The sequence below is a fragment of the Diorhabda carinulata genome, chromosome 2 (assembly GCF_026250575.1).
Source record: "Diorhabda carinulata isolate Delta chromosome 2, icDioCari1.1, whole genome shotgun sequence".
In the NCBI taxonomy this organism is placed as follows: domain Eukaryota; kingdom Metazoa; phylum Arthropoda; class Insecta; order Coleoptera; family Chrysomelidae; genus Diorhabda; species Diorhabda carinulata.
Window position 1 is genome coordinate 34,715,579 of NC_079461.1, and position 19,446 is coordinate 34,735,024.

Sequence of the window (19,446 nt, forward strand, 5' to 3'; positions counted from 1 at the left end):
CGTAAATAATTTCAAAAATTTTCAAATTATTAAAATTGGACGTATGATGATTTGTGAGTTGCTAATGTTTTTATATTCTTTATCGTATTGATGATCTTTCTATCTAATTTCTAAATATTGAGATGTTTATCCTATGTACGTCCTTTTCTTTGTGGTGTTTTAGATTCCAATGAAATATTTATGTCCTTTACAACTTACACTAATAGTTGTTGGAAAAGTCCTTGTAAGGAAACAAACGAAAAGGAATATCTCAATAGTTAATTCCATGTAGTTTCCTATAATGCTGGAAAATTGAATTTTGAAAATAAAATTATGATAGAAATACTTGCTAGGATCTACTCGTAGAAATAGAAATCGAAGCACATCAATTATAGAGTGAATAAAATGATCAGGACACGATGTCTATTACACACTGGTATTGAGCTTCGAGTTAGTTCCATAGGTCAAAGTTGAGTAAATGGGTGGTCAAAACTTGAAGCTACACAAAGTCGTCGGTATTCCTGATGCCTACAGTTTCAGATAGTGTCTTGAAGGACCATGTCCAATTAAAAGACCGCCTATCCATCTAGACTGTCTGTCGAGCGGACTTCTCAGAGATCTGATAGTCTCTTTGTTATGTTCGTTGCCTTATTGACTGGGCACCAAAACAAGTAGCATTACAAGCTTAAAACATACATGACATGACATTACATCGATTTGTAGTGTATTTTCCAAGAAAATCTACAGATATTCCTCCAGCCAACCTGGAGTCATCCGTACATCAGGTGGATGCATTATTCAGCATTGCGAGCTTAGAGCCCCAAGTTCACTAGAAAATTATATCGTTAGATCAAAAGGTAGGACTTCAAAGGGTTGTAGGACCCGTACGCGTGGACCTTGGGATACTAAGACATGTGGAACTGTGTGAAGTTACACTCTAGTTACTATTTTCTCCGTACGGGGTCACTATTTGATGGTTATACAGTCAAAAGATCCAGAGTGGTCCTTGCTTGAAGATAAACTCGTAGTATATTCACTTACAGATTCAAAAATTCTATCTTCGTGCTTCTATTTTGTACACAAGATAATAATTTACAATATTTGGATATAAAATGTTTTCATTTAATGAAGAAGAATTGGAATAATTTAGAAGATTGAATCTATATTTCCAAATAATTTATTTTTGGTAGTTTTGTCCATAATTGTCATTTTCATCGCAATATGGCACATTCTTCTTCTTTTTTTCGTCCGGATACTTTATATTTAAATTTTATTACTGATATTGACGTGAAAAATTGTGCAATAATCGGAAAACCCCGTAAAAAAAACAAGAAAAAAAGAAGCCCTATTATGTTTAGCATCCCCCAACATGCCAATAACGCCGCCTCGTACGTCACAAAAAACGACGTTATTATAAATGTATTTACAGAACCATTATGTTCCGTACATTTAGTCTTTATAGCTAGTTACATCGAAATCAGCTGGTAAAAACGACAATAATGACTACGTATAAACTAAAAATTTTTATCCGCTCTACCATTCTGAATTTTATCGAATAAAATAATTTTTATTACACATTTTCTTATTTATATTAGATAATATGTAATTTGGAATTTACAGTGCCATATATTCGTTTTAATTGAAGCCCCCAAAAACTATAGAAAAGCAGAAACTATTTATTAGAATACATCATAATTGTCAACCTCATCGATTATACCCAACATCTTGATAATTACGAATTCAAATTTAAATTTAAACATTCTAATTATCACATTTTAAACTATATTAAGGATCCTAGGCCAAAAGAAAAATGTAATATATCTAATATATTTTAGAAAAAACATATAAAAGACAACTGGGTGATTTAGAGATAGCACGGTACTTAGATTGAAGCAATTGACATGAAGAATTTGATGAAAATAGTACGGAAACGAAAATGAAAGAGAAATAATGAAACAACTATAATTAATGAAATTTTAAAAAACAGTCAAATTGTAATGAAAATATATTAAACATCAATTAGGAAAGGACTCGGAAAATATTGGAATTAGGTAGAATTCAATGGATTAACCAAATTGAGAAAATAGAAAAAATATTTCCACTTATTTTAGAGCTTGCTCTATATTCTTCAATTCTCCAATCTCTATATTAATGCTCCGGTACGTCTCTTTAGAGGTTTGCCTGTTGACCTTCTGGTGGTTGGTTTCTTCTTGGATGCATTCTGTCGACGTATGCCTTCCATCGTCTTCTCGTCCGTATCCATCTAACTATATCTGACCTCAGGAATGTCTAGTATAGGAACTGTGTTTTCTGTCCCAAAGGATTACTCCGGCTATCGATTTAAGGGTTATTTGGAGTCAATTCTTCACCATCACCAAAACATAATCCTCATAATTTATCTCAGATTATGAAAACAATGAAGTACTAAATATATTTTATTATTAATCTATTTGGAGACCATAAACTTGCTGTAAAGAAGTAATCGCGGAGGCGCACTTCAGTCTCTGACCGCGCAGTTTAAAAGGATCGAAAACATAATTGGAAGTGGTAGAAATGCTTATACACCCTTATAAACAAGTAACGGTGCTTTTTTCATGACAATTTGTACATTCAAACTTCTGGAATTTTTGAATAGATGATACTTAGAAGGTCTACTACATCTCATTTTGAAGCTTAAGCTTTAGCGTTGAAAATGAGCTGCTTTAAATCTTTTTACATCATGTAGGAACCAAGTAATAACCGATGAAGTGAGACAAAACGTCAATTTTGCATTATATCGACGATAACTTTTTAAATATTGATTTTTCGCAAAAAACTGTGGATACTTTTTATATAGAACTTTTTAAAACAAAACTATTTTATCCGTAACTTTTTTTCATATCTCTCTTTATTTAAGAGTTATAGCTATAACAAATTACCCGACCAGATTTGTGCTCGAAAAATCGATTAAACTCGCTCGTCAAAAAACAGGAAACATTATAAAACTGTGGGGAGTACGAGATGTCTACGAGACCCACCCCCCTAGCTGTTGTACTAATAAAAACAATCAAAATCAAAACCCAGTAGTGGATTATATCAAAATATTATATAAATAATTGAATTCGCTAGAATACAAATGATTTTATGGACTGATTAATTTCATTTTTAGTTTGTTAAATTATAGCGATTGATGTTTTTATAATGAGATTTATGTACTAATAAAAAATTTGCATTTAATAGCTATTAAGACCACTAATTGCTCATTTTATAATACTACTACAACGGATTGCAATAAAAAGATTTTGACCAATAAAAACCTAGAATTTATAATTAATCATGTCTACAATATTTGTCGCTGAACACGATAAATTCTTTATCGCTTGAAAGAGCCGTTGAAATATTTAAGAGAGGAAAAATATTTTGAATATTTTTTCCGAAATTCAGCTATTTATAGTGTATTATGTGTTGTTATAATCGTTTTCCGCAAGCTTCTCGGAGACCTTAGGTAATTACGTTTCAGGGTCACTTCCTGTGGATAATTAAAAATAGATTTGACAATAATGGAGGTGATAATTCATGAAAATGCGTTCGTAAATTCGATTTCGAAGCTTAGAAAAACATTTATTCCTATGGTAATATGCCTTTTGTGAGATATTGATAGTCTAAATGATCCAAAGTGTTGCAGATTTTCTCAATTATATTAGCCAAGCAAAATTTCAATATTCAAGTACATTCTCTATCAAATCTAATATTTTGAAGTGCCATCACTGATTTCTTCATATCTCAAAATGAATTGAACTATTTTAGGAATATAATTTAAACATTGAACATTAATATGGTGTTTAGTCAACAAATTGTTACCGCTAAAGAAGCACAGTTTCAATAAGTCTGGAATAGGATCGAAGAAAACCAAAAGAATGGAATTCATCTGAAGATGGTTCGGTAATTAAAGGAAGGAAGGAAATTAGAGATCTACTTGACAACAATTGACAATATTTTCATTGATATTTAGCCTCAGTACCCAAGAAGGAATCCTGTTAATAATTCTTAACTTCCATAGTACCAAGGACATTAGAAAACGATCCATCTAACCATGAGTTCGTGATAGTTTTTATTGCACGAAGGATGTGACGTGATTTTCAAGAAAACTTTTATAATTAACTTATGGAAAACAAACGATTAGAACAATGTAACAGTGATTGTGACTATACTTACCGAGGAATATCAATACTTCTGATTTCTATATCTTCACCATTCCACGAAAAATTATCTCTGCGATTGTAGTATCCTTTTCGACAAACGCATCGATAATTTCCATTCTTTTCCATTGGAGGTCCATTTCGTAAACACTGAAAAATAAACAAAAAGATTCGAAAAATCTTAATGCAAATCTCAATTTCTGATAAATGATCTCTTCCAGTATTTCAGAGCTAAACACACTTCTATAACTCCAAAATCGTAACAAAATGTTCACACAAGAATCAAAATTGAAAGAAAAACTCGAGTTTACAAACTGAACGTTGAGATCACACGGCTTTTTTCTTTACATGCACAATGGGAAATCTTCTACGTGGACCTCTACGTTCTTTAAGTACAGGGAAGTATATCCCCAGCACCGCGATTCGTATTGAAGTTTTAACAAGACAGTCCAACGCTGAATCTCTTTATTATCGTTGTACGGATCTGTTAGATTAGATTGGTATATCAATATTCACACGTGGGGTAAATTATTTCTCTGATACATCCATCAAGGTCATTATCTAACATAGCATAGGTCCCTCAACATTCAAGACCCCTCAAAATGAACGGGATTGAACTAACCCCATAAGCTATGCAGGTTTAATACGATGATCAAGAACAAAACCAAAATTAGGAAAACAACCGTAGATAAGCTGCAAAGGAAGACCTGAAGATTTTTTATAGGAAGTGAATCAGTAAAGTGGACAATAAAAGCATACAAAGAACAGAACAGGAACTCCAGCAGCATTAATGGACATCTGAGTATTTTAAAATAATGTAAGGTGTCCATGGATGTGATGATTCTCATATGCTTTATAAAAAAGTCAATATAATATGACGGACACACTGGAGTGAAAAGAAATGATGAAAAAACGCGGTATAACTCTTTTTCTAGAGTCTACGCCTTTCATAAGTTTCTCGAGAAGCCATCAACTCATCAAGATATTGCTTTCTCATTCTATCAACTAGTACAAAATGGCGGTTTATCAAGCAAAGATTAGCTAAGAAGAAGAGCTTGTATGCTTACGCGCTAGCTCTAAAAAACCGCCGAACATCTCAGTGAGTGCCAAGAAAAGTCTTGTACAACAGATCTAGAGGCCTATTCCAGACGAAATTGGCCTGCAGATGCAACAATTGGTCACAATCACTAACCAATACACTATACATTGAATTTAACTTGAAGATTTATATAAATAGACCGAAAACGTTTGCTTTGGACGTACTTTTTTTGCTGCAAGTAGGTAATGAATTGAAATAAATCTGTATAAGCACTGCGACTTTAATTACCTATTGTGTCTTTTCTTTTTGTTTGAGCTAGGCGAAAAATGTGAGCTATAGTTTTCACCTAGGCTCCTTTACAATAAGGAATCTTTCCTAGATGATCTTCGAAATTAATCCTGGTGAATATAAACACTGATAAATGAGACATCAAAAAATTGTTTTTTCAGAAATATTTCTGCAAATAAAAACAAGGTATTGGAGGTGATAGTCCAAAACATTCATCAAGTTTATAGAAATTGCGTTGATAAACCTTTTTAGGAATTCAAAAATTTAAAAATGATCGAAAATTTGTGATATTTTCCATGAAACTCCCTATCGCCGAAAATAGCTATTGTCAAAATGATTTAAATTTTGTTTGTATGAAAAATTATCGGCTTCGCTTGGGTATTTTCAAAAGAGGTGTGAAAACAATAGAAAGGAATCTATTCAAACCTGCTACTCGTATCGATCGATTCTCTCGGGTTGTAGGGATATACCGATAAATAATTCTCAAGTAGGCTAGAGAGAAAATATCGGTCATGATATGAATTCTCCATCTTTTTTTTTATGCAAACGAACAAACGGCAAACCACTCATTATTAAGTATTACATTATTTATTATTATACGATGTACAGATTTTTTAAGAGCACCACGTTTCTTTGGATATTTGATATATTAATAAAAATTTGATAAATATTGTTTCAATCCAAAGCAGATACTAGAAAATGCCATCAAACATATTCCCGTATAATTATGAGTTGTTTTAGTTGAAGTTTCATAAACGAGTAGACCGTGATGCTCGATGTTATAACCTAACGTACCTGAAAGTATATTTTTTCAACTTTTCTGCATATAGATCTTCCAACCAAGTATTTCCGCTATTGTGGGTCGGTATAACGAATAAATTTTCATAAAGAAATCTTAAAACTGTCGAGAATTCTACAGTAAAAATAAATTACTAAAAAGGAGTAAAACCTCGACATATTTCATTATTTATGTAAAATTTGTAGTTTCAAAAGTTTTATTTCGATTCAATCCGAATATATACAGATGGAAATATGAAAAGTGCTGCGTGTTTTTGTTGATGTGACATTTATAGAAATCAGAATGTTGTTATGACTATGCCGAATTAGTTTTGGGCCCTCAAGATTCATTGTTACATAAAAAAGTCCTAGATATATAAGACATCACTTGCTACTTAACTTTCCCATTGGCTTTTTGAACTTCCTCGGGGTTTCCATTTTATTATTCTTTTAACTTTAACTATTATTTTTCATTCGTTTTGTGTCCTAGTAGGCATCGTATTCGCTGCGATTTTACAAATCTGGTGATAGTTTCATTTAAGATTTCTCTAATTTCAGCGTCCATATATTTTTTGTTTTTCCTCATCGGGTTTTGTTAGATTCAACGTTTCTTCTCTATATGTTACTGTTGATGTTATTGCTGTTTTGTACACTTTTATTTTAGTACGTCTACTAATATTTTTGCATAGAATTAGAGGTCGGAAATTATGGAATGCTCAGACACATCCTCGTTCATTTTGTTCAATCTAAATTTGTTTAATTTTTGTTGATATGATATTTATAGACGATGGAAATCAGAATATTTTGGGCCCCTCAAGATTCACTGTTAGATAGAAAAGATCTTTTTATAGCGCTCAGTGAACCAGAGCAGATTTAGAACTACTCTTTATGTAGACAAGAGTTTCTGTAGCCAGTTGCCCCAACCACTGACGATCCAACTGAACGATTATCTTCATATTTCGAAGCGTCAGTATATGGAGCTTCTGATGTTTGGAAAGATCAATATTTAAAGAGAAAAGATGAAGAGGACTACCACGAAGAAGCCGAAGAAAGGACATAGATAAGGAAACGCAGGAGAGAAAACTAACAGCTCAGAAATCGGAAGATGTTGGAAAACTGCTTTCCTTATAACCTCAATAACACATCCAGGTAGAGGACGAACTAGAAGCCTCAAATCTCCACAATAAAAACGATTAAATCAACGCTGTAAAGTGCATTGATGAACTGTGTCTTCATCTTCTATTTTCTATTCTATTTTCAAGAGGTTCTTCATATTTGGACGTATTTAGTAATAACTTTACCTAGCAGCTTGCAGTCCCTCTGATTTACACTCAGTCATCATCATTCTGGTGAGCTCTATCAATGTTTTTGGGATCTGCAGCTTGTTTTAAGTCTATAAATAGAATGGGGCAATCTAAAATTACATATCATTGTGAAATATTCGTATGCATTTTATAACTGCAGCTAATTACACTTGGAAATCCGTGCGCGATTATTAACAGGTAGGTTCCGTTAAATATATATTTTCAAAATCATCACACCGTTGCTTTGAAAGCTTCAAAGAAATGTGTTTGTGTTCAAAATTGTTTGTACGTAACTAATTGAAACCATTATTCTTATGTAAGCGTGGGTTTTATTTCAGTTTTCGTTATGAATTTAATTAAAGTCAAAAGGTAAACTTTTATCCGAATCAAAATTTTCTAGATTTTACATTTTTTACTATAAATGTAAAACAATGATTTAAGATACGAATAAAATATTTTTAGATGTGATTATTCCTTTGATTAGTAGTACTTTTATAATAAAATTCTTTCTCTAAAGGATTTTCGAGTTTTCCGCTCAATCCAGAGGGAATGTAAAACAATTAAACGAACCCAAACAAAAATCGATACTAATCTCCATATTTGAGGTTAGGTTAGAGTCAGTTAAGGGGTTTGTTAGACTAGTACGACGAGACCATAAAACCATCCTTTCTTATGTAAATAAGAGTAATTAATTTATACAGCACCGAATTCTTTTGTATAATAAGAAAACTAATTAAAATTTATGAAGTGTACCATAGGCTATTCGACTACATCGAGTATATATATACAGGGTATCATCCACGAGACTTTGGGACTTTGAGGAGTCACTGGGGTTCAAAGTAGGAACAAAATTTTCGAAATAAATTATTATCTCAGCAGTTCTTCAACTTAAACTACTCAACATGCGTTTCGATAACCAAATTATCATCCTCAGAGTCTGAAGGTAATTTCAACAGTGCTATTTACAAAATTAGTCAAGAGCTGGCTTAGTTTTTACCAATCTTCTAAGCTAAACTGTTCTAGGAAGTGTTAAGATGATATTAAATGATAGTAAAGACCGTCCCGGAAACGATCGGAACACAAAACAGAATCGTTCCTATAAAGGTAAATCTCCTTATGGAACACGTAATCTCTATCGCGCAAAATCATCACCGTACTCAAGAAAGGTTCTTTGATAGGTTTGTAAGAGCCTAATGTGAATCTAGAACGTTCTGTTTGAATAAATATGCCAGATCAAAAACTTATTTTGGATACTATTGACGATCAATGACATATTAGAACTGGTATATCATCTGTACACCTACTAGACGTAATTCATTTCATCAATATCATGTTTAAATAGTGGAAGAGCTGTTATACCAATGCGTAATCTCCACTCACCGAAAAGAAGTCTTTCAAATATTAATATTGAAACAGCAATTGACATAACAACTGAAGCCTAATCACCAAGCTGACTTCTCAAGCAAAATAACGTTGTTAATCGTCAAATTCGCCGTTTTTAGGATTCTGATAATACTGTTTGATGTGCATTTTGGACTTGAGGCATAATTGGATCATACTTTTTCGAAAATGAGGCTGATTTTGCCAAAATTACCGTATTTCCAGGCCGTGTAGCTTCTCGTTTCAGTGATCAGAATTGGGTCCCCTAGATCGCAGGATTTAACACAATTAGATTTCTTTCTATGGAGTCATTCGAAATTACAATCTAGGATCAACGATATTCAACCACATTTATGCAGAATGGGGATGGAAAATTTCGACGAATCGTGAAGAATATTTGTTATATGTGTGTATTCCATAAATAACAAATTGCCTGTAGACTGAAGTTTTCACAAATATTCTTGACTATAGTAGCTGCTTTACCCCCAATTATGACTCCCAAGAAGTTATCTGGATTGTCTCTAATAAAATTGATTTTCTAAACCTAACGTGGATATTAGTTTAACACGTGGAAAATTTTATGGTTCAATTTTTTCTTGACGTTTAGATAGTACCTAATTTGGAAGGGAAGTTACCCTCAATATATCAGCGAAATAATAAAAACGAATGCTGACCAAACGCCTCATTTCAAATAAAAATCAATTTCAAAGACAACGCTTCAAATTTTCGCTAATCATCCTTATTTTACCAACTGAGTTAGTACAGTGTTGCCTATAGTTGTTGGGAATCTTGACATTACGTATTTTTTCTTCGACTTAATTTGTATATTTATGAATTACAATGCACTTGGGGTCTATTCGATTTGAGCCACACATTTTAAGATTTGTTGGAATAAAGACAACAGTTTGTTACGACTAAGTAAGATTTATATACTTCAGCTCTATGCCCGATGATACAAAAGTATAGAATGACAAAAATTTCGGTACTTACTAGCATTGTTTCTCTATTACAGTTATGACTACCATTAAATATGTCAGCGAGTCCATCATCACATTGATTTAAGTCGACTTGTATAAACAACCCTATAGTTGTATTGAAAGTTGTTAAGGTAAACGGGTAAACCCACGTTTTCAAAAAATCACAGTCTTTAAAAGCCTTCCCCCATCCATTTTTCGTAACATTAAGGGATTCCCAAAATGTTTCCGTCTCTGCAGTTCTATTATAGAAAATCTTCAGTCTCTTCGAAACGTTTAAAGCCAACAAATTATGCGCGTTAGAGAAAAAAATAACGCCCAGTACTTTATCGTTCTGGAGGATTTCTCTAGACAACGCTGTTATATTATTCAGTTTCCCAAACTTTTTATTTATATCTACTAGAAGATAATTTAAGTTTATGTTCAGTCGGGTTGGAATGGTTGGGTTAGGAAGAATTCGGCTTTGGCAATGATCATGATTATTGGGATATTCGCCGCGAGCCGATATCAAAAAAAGCGGAAGGTAGAAGAAGATTGCATTCATTCCGTCATTATTTCAAAGGTGACTCATCAATCCAGAGAACATCTGAAACAAAAATTACAGTTCGATCAATTAGATATTCAAGTAAATTTACATGAAAGAAAACGCTTTTGAAACATAAAACAAATAGTTCGAGTTCCTTATACCACACCCTCCATAATTATACACGTTGGAAAATGATTTATTACCCATCAGCGTTTTGAAGAAGCCGTAATGATTAATAACATTGTACACATTTTTTTATTACCACCCTATGCGAATACACCGCAATTCGTACCGGGTTTTCGTTAGAAATTAACCCCTTTATTCATTAAAAAGTACCAATTTTCTTTCAAAATAATATAAAAAATCGTAATATGGAACTTTTGTTTTTCTGTTATTTTAATATTTACATAGAATCAAATTTTAAGAATCATTTCAAGTTAAAACATTTTTCCGTCAATTCTCTAATATATTTGTGAAGAAAAAATTTTACTAACCAATAATTTACACCAAATATCATCATTATACTAATGAAATCGTGTACCACGCAGATTTTCTCAAAAACCTGTAAACCCAACTAAATCGAGCTGTTGTTGCATTGTGCAAATTCTTTTCATTTGTAGGTAATCTACCAAAATTACAGCTTTACATTTTCAAAATTTTCGATCGTAGTGACTGCGGTCGACCACGTTGAATGAGTGACTCTCAAATTTTTTGAACAGGAATGCCTTCACGTATTATAGCTTTCAAATTTTTGATTGAATTGAAATAACGCTGCTAAAGATGTGGCTAAAAAAATTACTTAGCACTTACACTTAACGAATAGTAAATTAAATTCGCAAATTGTTTGACTAAATTTAACTCAGAAAAACACATTTTGGAACAAATTAAACACAAGAGACCGGGAATTTTGCCTACACTGAACTTCAGTATCTTATTTTGGATACTTTCATCTTAGTAAAGCAAAAATGGACTGAATAGAACAAATTTTTAATAAAATAAAACCAATTTATATAGAATTAACTGAGATTTTGACCAAATTAAATATAGAAAATCGGTATTTTGACTATGAGAAGGACACAAATTTGTGACATTACCAAAAGGCAAATTTTTGACAATATCAGTCATGAAAAATTTAATTTTTGACCAAAACATTAAATTAAATAAAAAAAAAAGAAATTTTCACCAAATTGAACTGTTTCTTAGAAATTTTTCACCAATTCAACTAATTTTCTACAACATTTAAACTCACAGGTACCTTCCCATCATGGCATTCTGCAGATTTCCCCAATTTTTTTTGAAATTGTGTCAAGGTCAAGTCTTTTGAACGCAAGTATTCAATCACCGCGCGTTTCCCGTTCGTGCACCTTTTCTATAAAATATTATTATTTATATATATATTGGTAACAGAATGAAAAAATGGTAAAGTCTCTTTATCAAAGGAATTTTTACGATGCCAATAAACTTATAGAAAAATATCAGCTAATGTAAACTTATTGTCGATACTATTTGCAAATATAATAACAGTAAAATCCTCCAGCGTTAAAAATGCGTGGAAATCAACTGATAATTGAATTAAATATACACGTGGATTGGTAACAATATAATTATCGCCGGATGTATGTTTGTTAGTAGGGAGGATGAGAAAATGTAGGAAAATTATTCTGAATTGAGTTAATAGCCTCCTCGTACTAATTTTCTTTTATAACTTCTTGCTCTACTACTACCACTAAACCTACACTCACTATTACATTATCTGTGTCTATAATCAAGTTATCGCCTTTGAGTTATATCTCTTTTCCCTGCAAATTTTATAACTGTCTAGATATTTGGAAATCGCAGTAATCCTTAACAATATTTCAGTACTTTGAAGGGTCTTTCGTCATTTTAACGACTTTCAGCTATTTAAGCTGAAGGGTACTCTTTCGAATGCAATGTCGACCGTGTTTATAGACAAATCAGTGTAGCCGTTGCCGTCGATTTTATGTTTTGCCCGAAGTGATTGAGCTGGAGCTTGGAAAAATTGCAGCTGAAACTTATAATTTATGGAAAGTGTGTGGTAATGAATGTTTGTCGGGACCACGTGTTTTTGGGTGGCTTAGGCGTTTTCAAGATGGACGAAATGATGAAAATATCGAAAAAGTTTGATAAATAATCTGTGCGGTGAACTTTACATGATAATTTTAACGTGAGTATAGTGCAAAATCTGTTTCTAACCAATTACAAGATCCCAGTGTTGGACCACCCATCTTATTTGCCGAATATTGCACTCTTTCTTACAGTCAAAGGAAGGAACTGACAAAAAACTTCCTGCACTGTTTCGAGTAATGAAAGATAGACTTTCCAGTAAATATGCCCTTAAATTATTGCGGAACGCGGGAAAAGATGGTATCGATTTGATTTCAATCGGCAAGTGATTGTGCATTTTTTGTATTGTAAAATATTGAGCCCTTAACTAATTCTGAACGTGGAGTGGAATTCTGAAATTGGAGAAACGTGCTTACGAATTAGGCAGACGGATTCAAAGATGAATTTTTAAGAAGTCCCTGCAGTGAACCCTGCTGCGACTCAATAAGGGCATAATAGACTGTTGAAGAGGTGGATAATTTAAGTTCTTTGGAAACTGATCTCAGCGCAAAACAGGAGGAACTTTAGATGTAAATCCTATTTCAAAGAATCATAGAGGATCCGTTATGGTTTTTATTTGTCGAAATATGGTTCAAAAGTATTTAGATTTAGTAAATCATCCTTAGGTACAGATAATAGTACAAGTTTCTTATTTCTTAGACCTTTTGATATAATAATGCTTCTAAATGTTCTCGTTTTTAGGTCACTTCTGTTTTAAAATTGACACTGACAATTTGTACATTTATATTAATCAATAGATCACTTAAATCATGAATTTCAAAATAAGAATAAAATCAAACTAAAACTGTGTTCTGACAAGAAAAATGAATTTTCCTTAGTCCTTACATCTCAAATATATAGCTGTAATCAATTAAATTATTTTTAGTTTTATTAGAATTTACAAAATAGAACTATGAATTCCACTGAAGTTATCAAGGTCTTTTTTATCATTTATAGCTTTTTCTTTGTGAGATATTTATAAAAATTCTCTTTTTCATGTATTATATTCCGTTCCAAGAATTTTTGAATCTTTTTTTATTTTTCACGGTCCGTTAATGAAGTTTTATTCTTTTTATCATATTGATGACCTATTAATCTATTTTCTAAATACTGAGATGTCTGCCCTATGTAAACAGCATCAATATTAGTACAAGGCACTTGTAATTGTATTGTTTTTTGAAATATTCGGATAATGTATAATGTCTTCTATGGCTTATACTAATATGAAGCTTTCGAGAAAATTTTGAAACTAAATACCCCATGTTTAAAAGAATTGCGCTGATCTACCTACCTTTGATTAACATTGTCCATTAGTTGTAGCATATTTTTTCGGTATTTATGAGGCTTTCATGTTCTGTAAACGATGTAAAAGCCCTCCAAGTCATGTAAGTATTGAAACAGTTTTTATAGAAATTCCATATTTGGTGAAAATCTTTATCATCTACGTGAATACTATATATGTTTTATTTTCCTGTTCGACATATGAAAAATGAAATAGTCTTGTATTATATTGAATATATATTTGCTAATTGTAAACCTCCACGATTTATTGACTTCCTCGGCAAATATCAATATATCGCTCTATGGTAGATACAATCTTTATTTTATATTAAAAAACGATTGTTAAACATAGACATAAATAAAATTGAAACAAATTATATTGACATGAATACGCAATGTATTAAAATAAATTCCTATCGGTTTAATGAATATCATTAACTCATTATAATAAAAAGTCTTATTCTCTGAAGACGACAACTAGGTTAACAAAACGCTCCTCAAACAAATAAATGTAGTAGTATTAATCAACATTAAGTTCAGTAAAAAAACGAATGTTTGAGACAACACAGGTTGTTTGTTAATTAGGTTATTAAACAAATCAATTAACTAAACTTTACCGAAAAAGTTAAGCTTTGAGAAAAAAATTACGTCAAAACTAAGCTGTTGAAACTAATGGCGTCAAAACACCATACAAAAATATACGTAATTGATTTAAAAAGGAATTTTCATCATACACCGTAAGGTATATGGGGGTAAAACTAGTCACTAGGATAATGTACAGCTATAACTAGAGAAGGTAATCTTTGTAAGGACTAACAGGATTCCTGACGGGACGCCGTTGGTAAGAAGACATTGGCTGGACATTCTATCGATGTGTGATTAATAGATCTGCAGCAAACATTGAGTTACATAAAGATCGACTTCAATTTTTTACATGTTGTATTGATCAGAAGATACCCAAGATTGAACCATCAATTCAGCAACAAAAACATTTAAAAGGGTTCTAAGAAATAAGAAACGTTAACACAAAATAATCAAAACAAACATAATTTATTTTCTATATGGATGAATAAAAATTTATGTATTAAAAACAAAAATAACCCGAGTTGATGTTCTAAATTTAGTATAATCCGGTTCAATCGCCTTGAAAATATTGTAAAGACCTTAACGGATTTCAACTATAAAAGAAGAAGAAAAAAATAATGCAATTCAAGTCATGTGTGCGTGGAAACTCAATAACATCTTTATTGCAATCAAATAAAAGATTTAATATTGCTTTATGCCCATGAAATTTCATAGATACTTCAACTTATTTAAACGAGGTAATTATTCAATTTAATTGAAAATAAACTTAACACTTTCAGTTTATTTTGCTGGAAAAAACAAAAGTATCTCCTTAAAAATTGTATACAGTGAAAGATTTGTCTATTTAAAACTAACACCCAGCTTTAATTCGAGTTTCTAGAATCGGATATTATATACCACACTCGTTTCGTAAACGAAATTATCATCTTCAATAACGTAACTGTTTACCTTCTATTCATTTCGGATTAAATCGGTATATAATCCAAGTTACAAAATAATCTAAATATATTGAATGAGATATTAATTCCCAGCATGTTTTATACGCGGTTTATTTTAAAGTTCTACGTTCTAGGGCGAAAGATCTCGGAGAAGGGGTTAAAAAAAACTAGTACTCACTTAAAGAGAAACCAATAAGAGAAAAGCGACAGTTTTCGATTTTCACTGTCGCACTAACATCACATAACGTCAATGTATTTCCCCGTCGTAATCATCGTTAGAACTTAAACTCACGTTAGTATCATACTGTGATAACGTTTGACGGAAAACTAACAAACGACGCGGTGTATTCGTGATCTGAATTCGAAGTGTGTGCGGTGAGATCATCTGGGAAAGCGATCGGATATGGAAAAGCTCTGCGCAAATCGACCTCGCGTCGTCATAGTTACCGGCGGGAAAACGCCAATTAACGGAAAAACATCGAAAGTTTCCAAAGAGGACAGGATAACGTCTAAGATTTTCTTTAATTTTTTACCAGTTACACCGTTACAATGATTCCAGATTAGTTACAGAATTAGTTGAAAATTATTCAGACTTTATATTAATATACATTCATTTAAAAAATTTAATCGCATTTTAAATTGATTATTTGAAATATCAAAGGCTTTTGACAAGGTTTGGCACGACAACAAATTCGTACGGTTTGTCGTCCTAACTTATCGACTGACTTAGTAGCTTTCTCAAGGACCGATGTATCCAGGTTAATATCGATAGACACAGAAAAGTTTGAAGTCACTTACTCTCTGTGGGAATCGCTCTGAGAAGTACGGTTCCTAAATATTCGAACAAAACGTTATTTTGGACCGATTACATGGAAGTGCATTTAACTTTCAAGTGGCGATTCCCAGACTGTGCCACCAAATGTTCCGGGTAGTTGCGAGATGTAAATAGACCGGAAGATGTGGTAGAAGGTCAGTGCAAGATCGACCGTCGACAACAACAACAAAGATTTTTGAAACTGCAAGCTTGATAAAGAAGACATGTAAAGGCTTCAACAAGAGTTTAGTTGAAGCTCGAAACGTAAAAGTAACTTCAGAAACCGTGCGAAATATTTGAAGAAATACTGAAATTATTACCAATGTAGCTGAAACTGCTTCTCAATTAACCAAAAAACACCGTGTAGCTGGATTTTTAACACACGAACAAGAGAACTGGAATGTTCAAATCAAACAAACACTACAACTAATGAAAAATTATATGTCAGCAGAAATCTATTGGTTTTGATAAAACAAATAAAACTTCGATATACAGTGATAGAATTTCCATACGTGCATTTCCTTTTACTGCATTTGTTTCAATTATTATGCCTCATATGTTGGCACAGAATTGATTTCGTTTCGATTTGTCAATTTTTTCTTGTAGTCGCATAAATAGAAACTTGCTTTATGGTAATTTAAATATCGTTAAACAACTCACATTGTTATCTATTTTTCAACATAGTTTCCATTTTTTTAAACAAAATTTTCAAGCCAGATTTTCTATTCCTAAGTCGAAGAAGTCTCCCACCAATCCATTGATTGGCATTCATCATCGATCTTGAAGCATTTGCAACCTGCAAGTGATTCTTGAGGGATGGGGTGATAATCACTGATGTCTGAATCCAGTCAATATTTGACTTTCGACGTGGTCGTGAATAAACTTCGTCGGTCAGTCGCTCGCTGAATTTTGGTCAATGTTTTACAATATCTCAGTAAGTTTATTGTCTTATCCTCAAAACACATTTGTGTGGCACAAAACTAAAGTGACACCACTGACGAAATTGTTTTTTTTTTGCTCCGGGGGTTTAATGAAACATTTCTAGTCAAGCAGCTCCTCTTTGGTGCTTACCGTCTTACATTGTTGAAGGACCAGTCTGCCAGTCAGCGTCTAATCAAGTTTTTTCAATTGTGCTTCAAGGGTGCGTTCAAAAAGGTGTAACAGTGACTTATCTTTGAGCAGCTCACTTTTGATATTTTAGATAATCGCATCCAAATATACTACTGCTGTAGTCAAAGTAGAAATCCAGATTTCCACCCACAGAGAAGTGTGTATTAAACACCCAAACTGATTAGCACCTAGGGCGAAACTATGATTTGTTGTGTGGTGAATATTTATCAAACAAAGAGTACACTTTGGTATTTTATTGCCACAATCCCACAAGTATCAGCTTCATTATCAAAATATGAATTCCGCAAGCTATTTATTCTGTTTTTTTTCCTAAAATAATGTTATCTCTCGTACAAGATATACTATTTTACTTATTCTCCCTTGTTTGTAATAACGTTAAACTCGAGATTAGTTTTTTACTAAGTAACCATCTCGATTCGAAAACGCTCGCTTAAATTAATTAAAATACCTTGATGTTGTTGTTGTTTTTTTGTTGTGAAACAAGAAATTTTTCACTTCAACGGCTATTTACACATGAAGAGACGAGGAAAATGCTTCAGTCGTCGTACAGTGAATGTAATGACAGAAGTTTCTTTTTTGTAATTGTCGTATATAAAAAGGATAATTCTAAGGATACTCGTGCTGCTTGTCTGAAGTGGACATTAGCGTCTTTTTTATCTTTTTTTTAAAGAAGCTTGTTACTCAAACAAGTGATTTAATGGAAAACCCAATTAACTCAATAGAAATACATTAAGTAATGTCTCAAATCTGAAATGCAATGACATTCGAACAAATAATCTAAACTTTAGTAACGTAACTTTATAGTTTTTTGAGAATCTAATTTAATTTAAAATAATAATATAAAATTGATTTACAAATATGAAATATACTCTACCTTTACCTGATAAAATCCATGTCTTACTAGTCTGATAAACTTTCATTTCTCAATAAACGCAAATTAAATAAATCTTTCACTATAATTGATATTAAAATTGAGCTTTTTGGAACGTTTGATCTCTAGATTTCAAATACATATAATAGCGTTCGTTGAGGAATGTTTAACACCAAATAGCGACGCTCTTTGACGTTATCTTCAGTTCGTGTCTCAAGCCCGAACGAAGGGTTGTTAAACTACTGTGATAAGACGTAATAACGTCGAAACTAGTCAGTAGCTACAATCTTTCGTTGCAATTGCGATCCATTGGGGATGTTAATATCGACAAAAAGGTCGAGGCATTAGCCAGGAAAGTAGTTGTTTTCTCCTTTAAAAAACGGCGAAATACATTTTCGAAATATTGAATTTCGAAATTATTTCAGAGGTGAATAGTCGAAATCTTTTATTTTGATACATATATCCAATTATCCTTGCGCTGTAGGCGACTGCGAAGCTCTCGTCCTACTCACTCCCCTATCGTTGACATTCAAGCGTCAGTCGGCGTTGTGCTACAGCTACGTAAACATGTCCGCCAAGTGTGATTCGTTTTCTATAGGCTGAAGGCCATAGTGATGCAGAAATAAATCAGAGAATGAGTCGTGTGTATGGAGAAAACTTCATGAGTGATGGTGTTGAAAGTTTAAAGTTGGCATGATGGAGGGGGCCAAGGATGCAAATCTTTCGTTTCAGATGACCTGGTTCAATGAATTGACAAAATTCTATACTGTTCTTTTAAATTTTGAAAAAACAATTCAACGCGTTTGACAACCATTTAACCTCACCTAACCTATAAAGTTCAACTTCACTTACAACGACTTAACCTATAAAAATTCAACGTCATTCATAATCTAACCAATGAAAATTTATAACGATTTGAATATTCCAATCGATTAATTTTGAATATTGAATTTAATGCTTTTTACAGAAATAGCACAGTTTGAAACCGCCGCAAATCTAATGATTGTGAGTAAATTCAATTATTGTTATACATAAGTATTCAAAAGCTCGGAATATATTAAATTTAGTACACTTTGGTGTTTAATTTTGCCACAATCCCACTTCGAAAATCAAAATAGATATTTATTAATGATTGAATAAGAAGATTTAAATTTCTAATAATTCGAATTGTTAATTATAATTTTTTAAGAAGTGTGAAAAATGAAAATAGTTTCTAAAATTGATTAGGGAATACTCAACATGTTATAAATTTCTTGA

At 32.3% G+C, this 19,446-nt stretch overlaps 1 protein-coding gene across 5 annotated transcripts in view; it reads right to left on the reverse strand.

Moving 5' to 3' along the window:
• LOC130903969 (probable G-protein coupled receptor 158) overlaps window positions 1–15,747 on the reverse strand; it is a 47,251-nt gene extending 31,504 nt beyond the window's left edge. For 3 of the 5 annotated variants that reach the window (XM_057816438.1, XM_057816435.1, XM_057816434.1), the window contains exons 1-3: window positions 15,552–15,741; window positions 9,936–10,505; window positions 4,174–4,307 (exon numbers count right to left, since the gene is read on the reverse strand). In XM_057816438.1, coding sequence (XP_057672421.1) covers window positions 4,174–4,307; window positions 9,936–10,463 — 662 coding nt within the window. In that variant the 5' untranslated portion in view covers window positions 10,464–10,505; window positions 15,552–15,741. Of the gene's footprint in view, window positions 1–4,173; window positions 4,308–9,935; window positions 10,506–15,551 lie in introns of all 5 variants that reach the window. The other 2 variants (XM_057816436.1, XM_057816437.1) reach the window with 2 other exon arrangements.
• Between the last annotated feature and the right edge of the window lie 3,699 nt (window positions 15,748–19,446).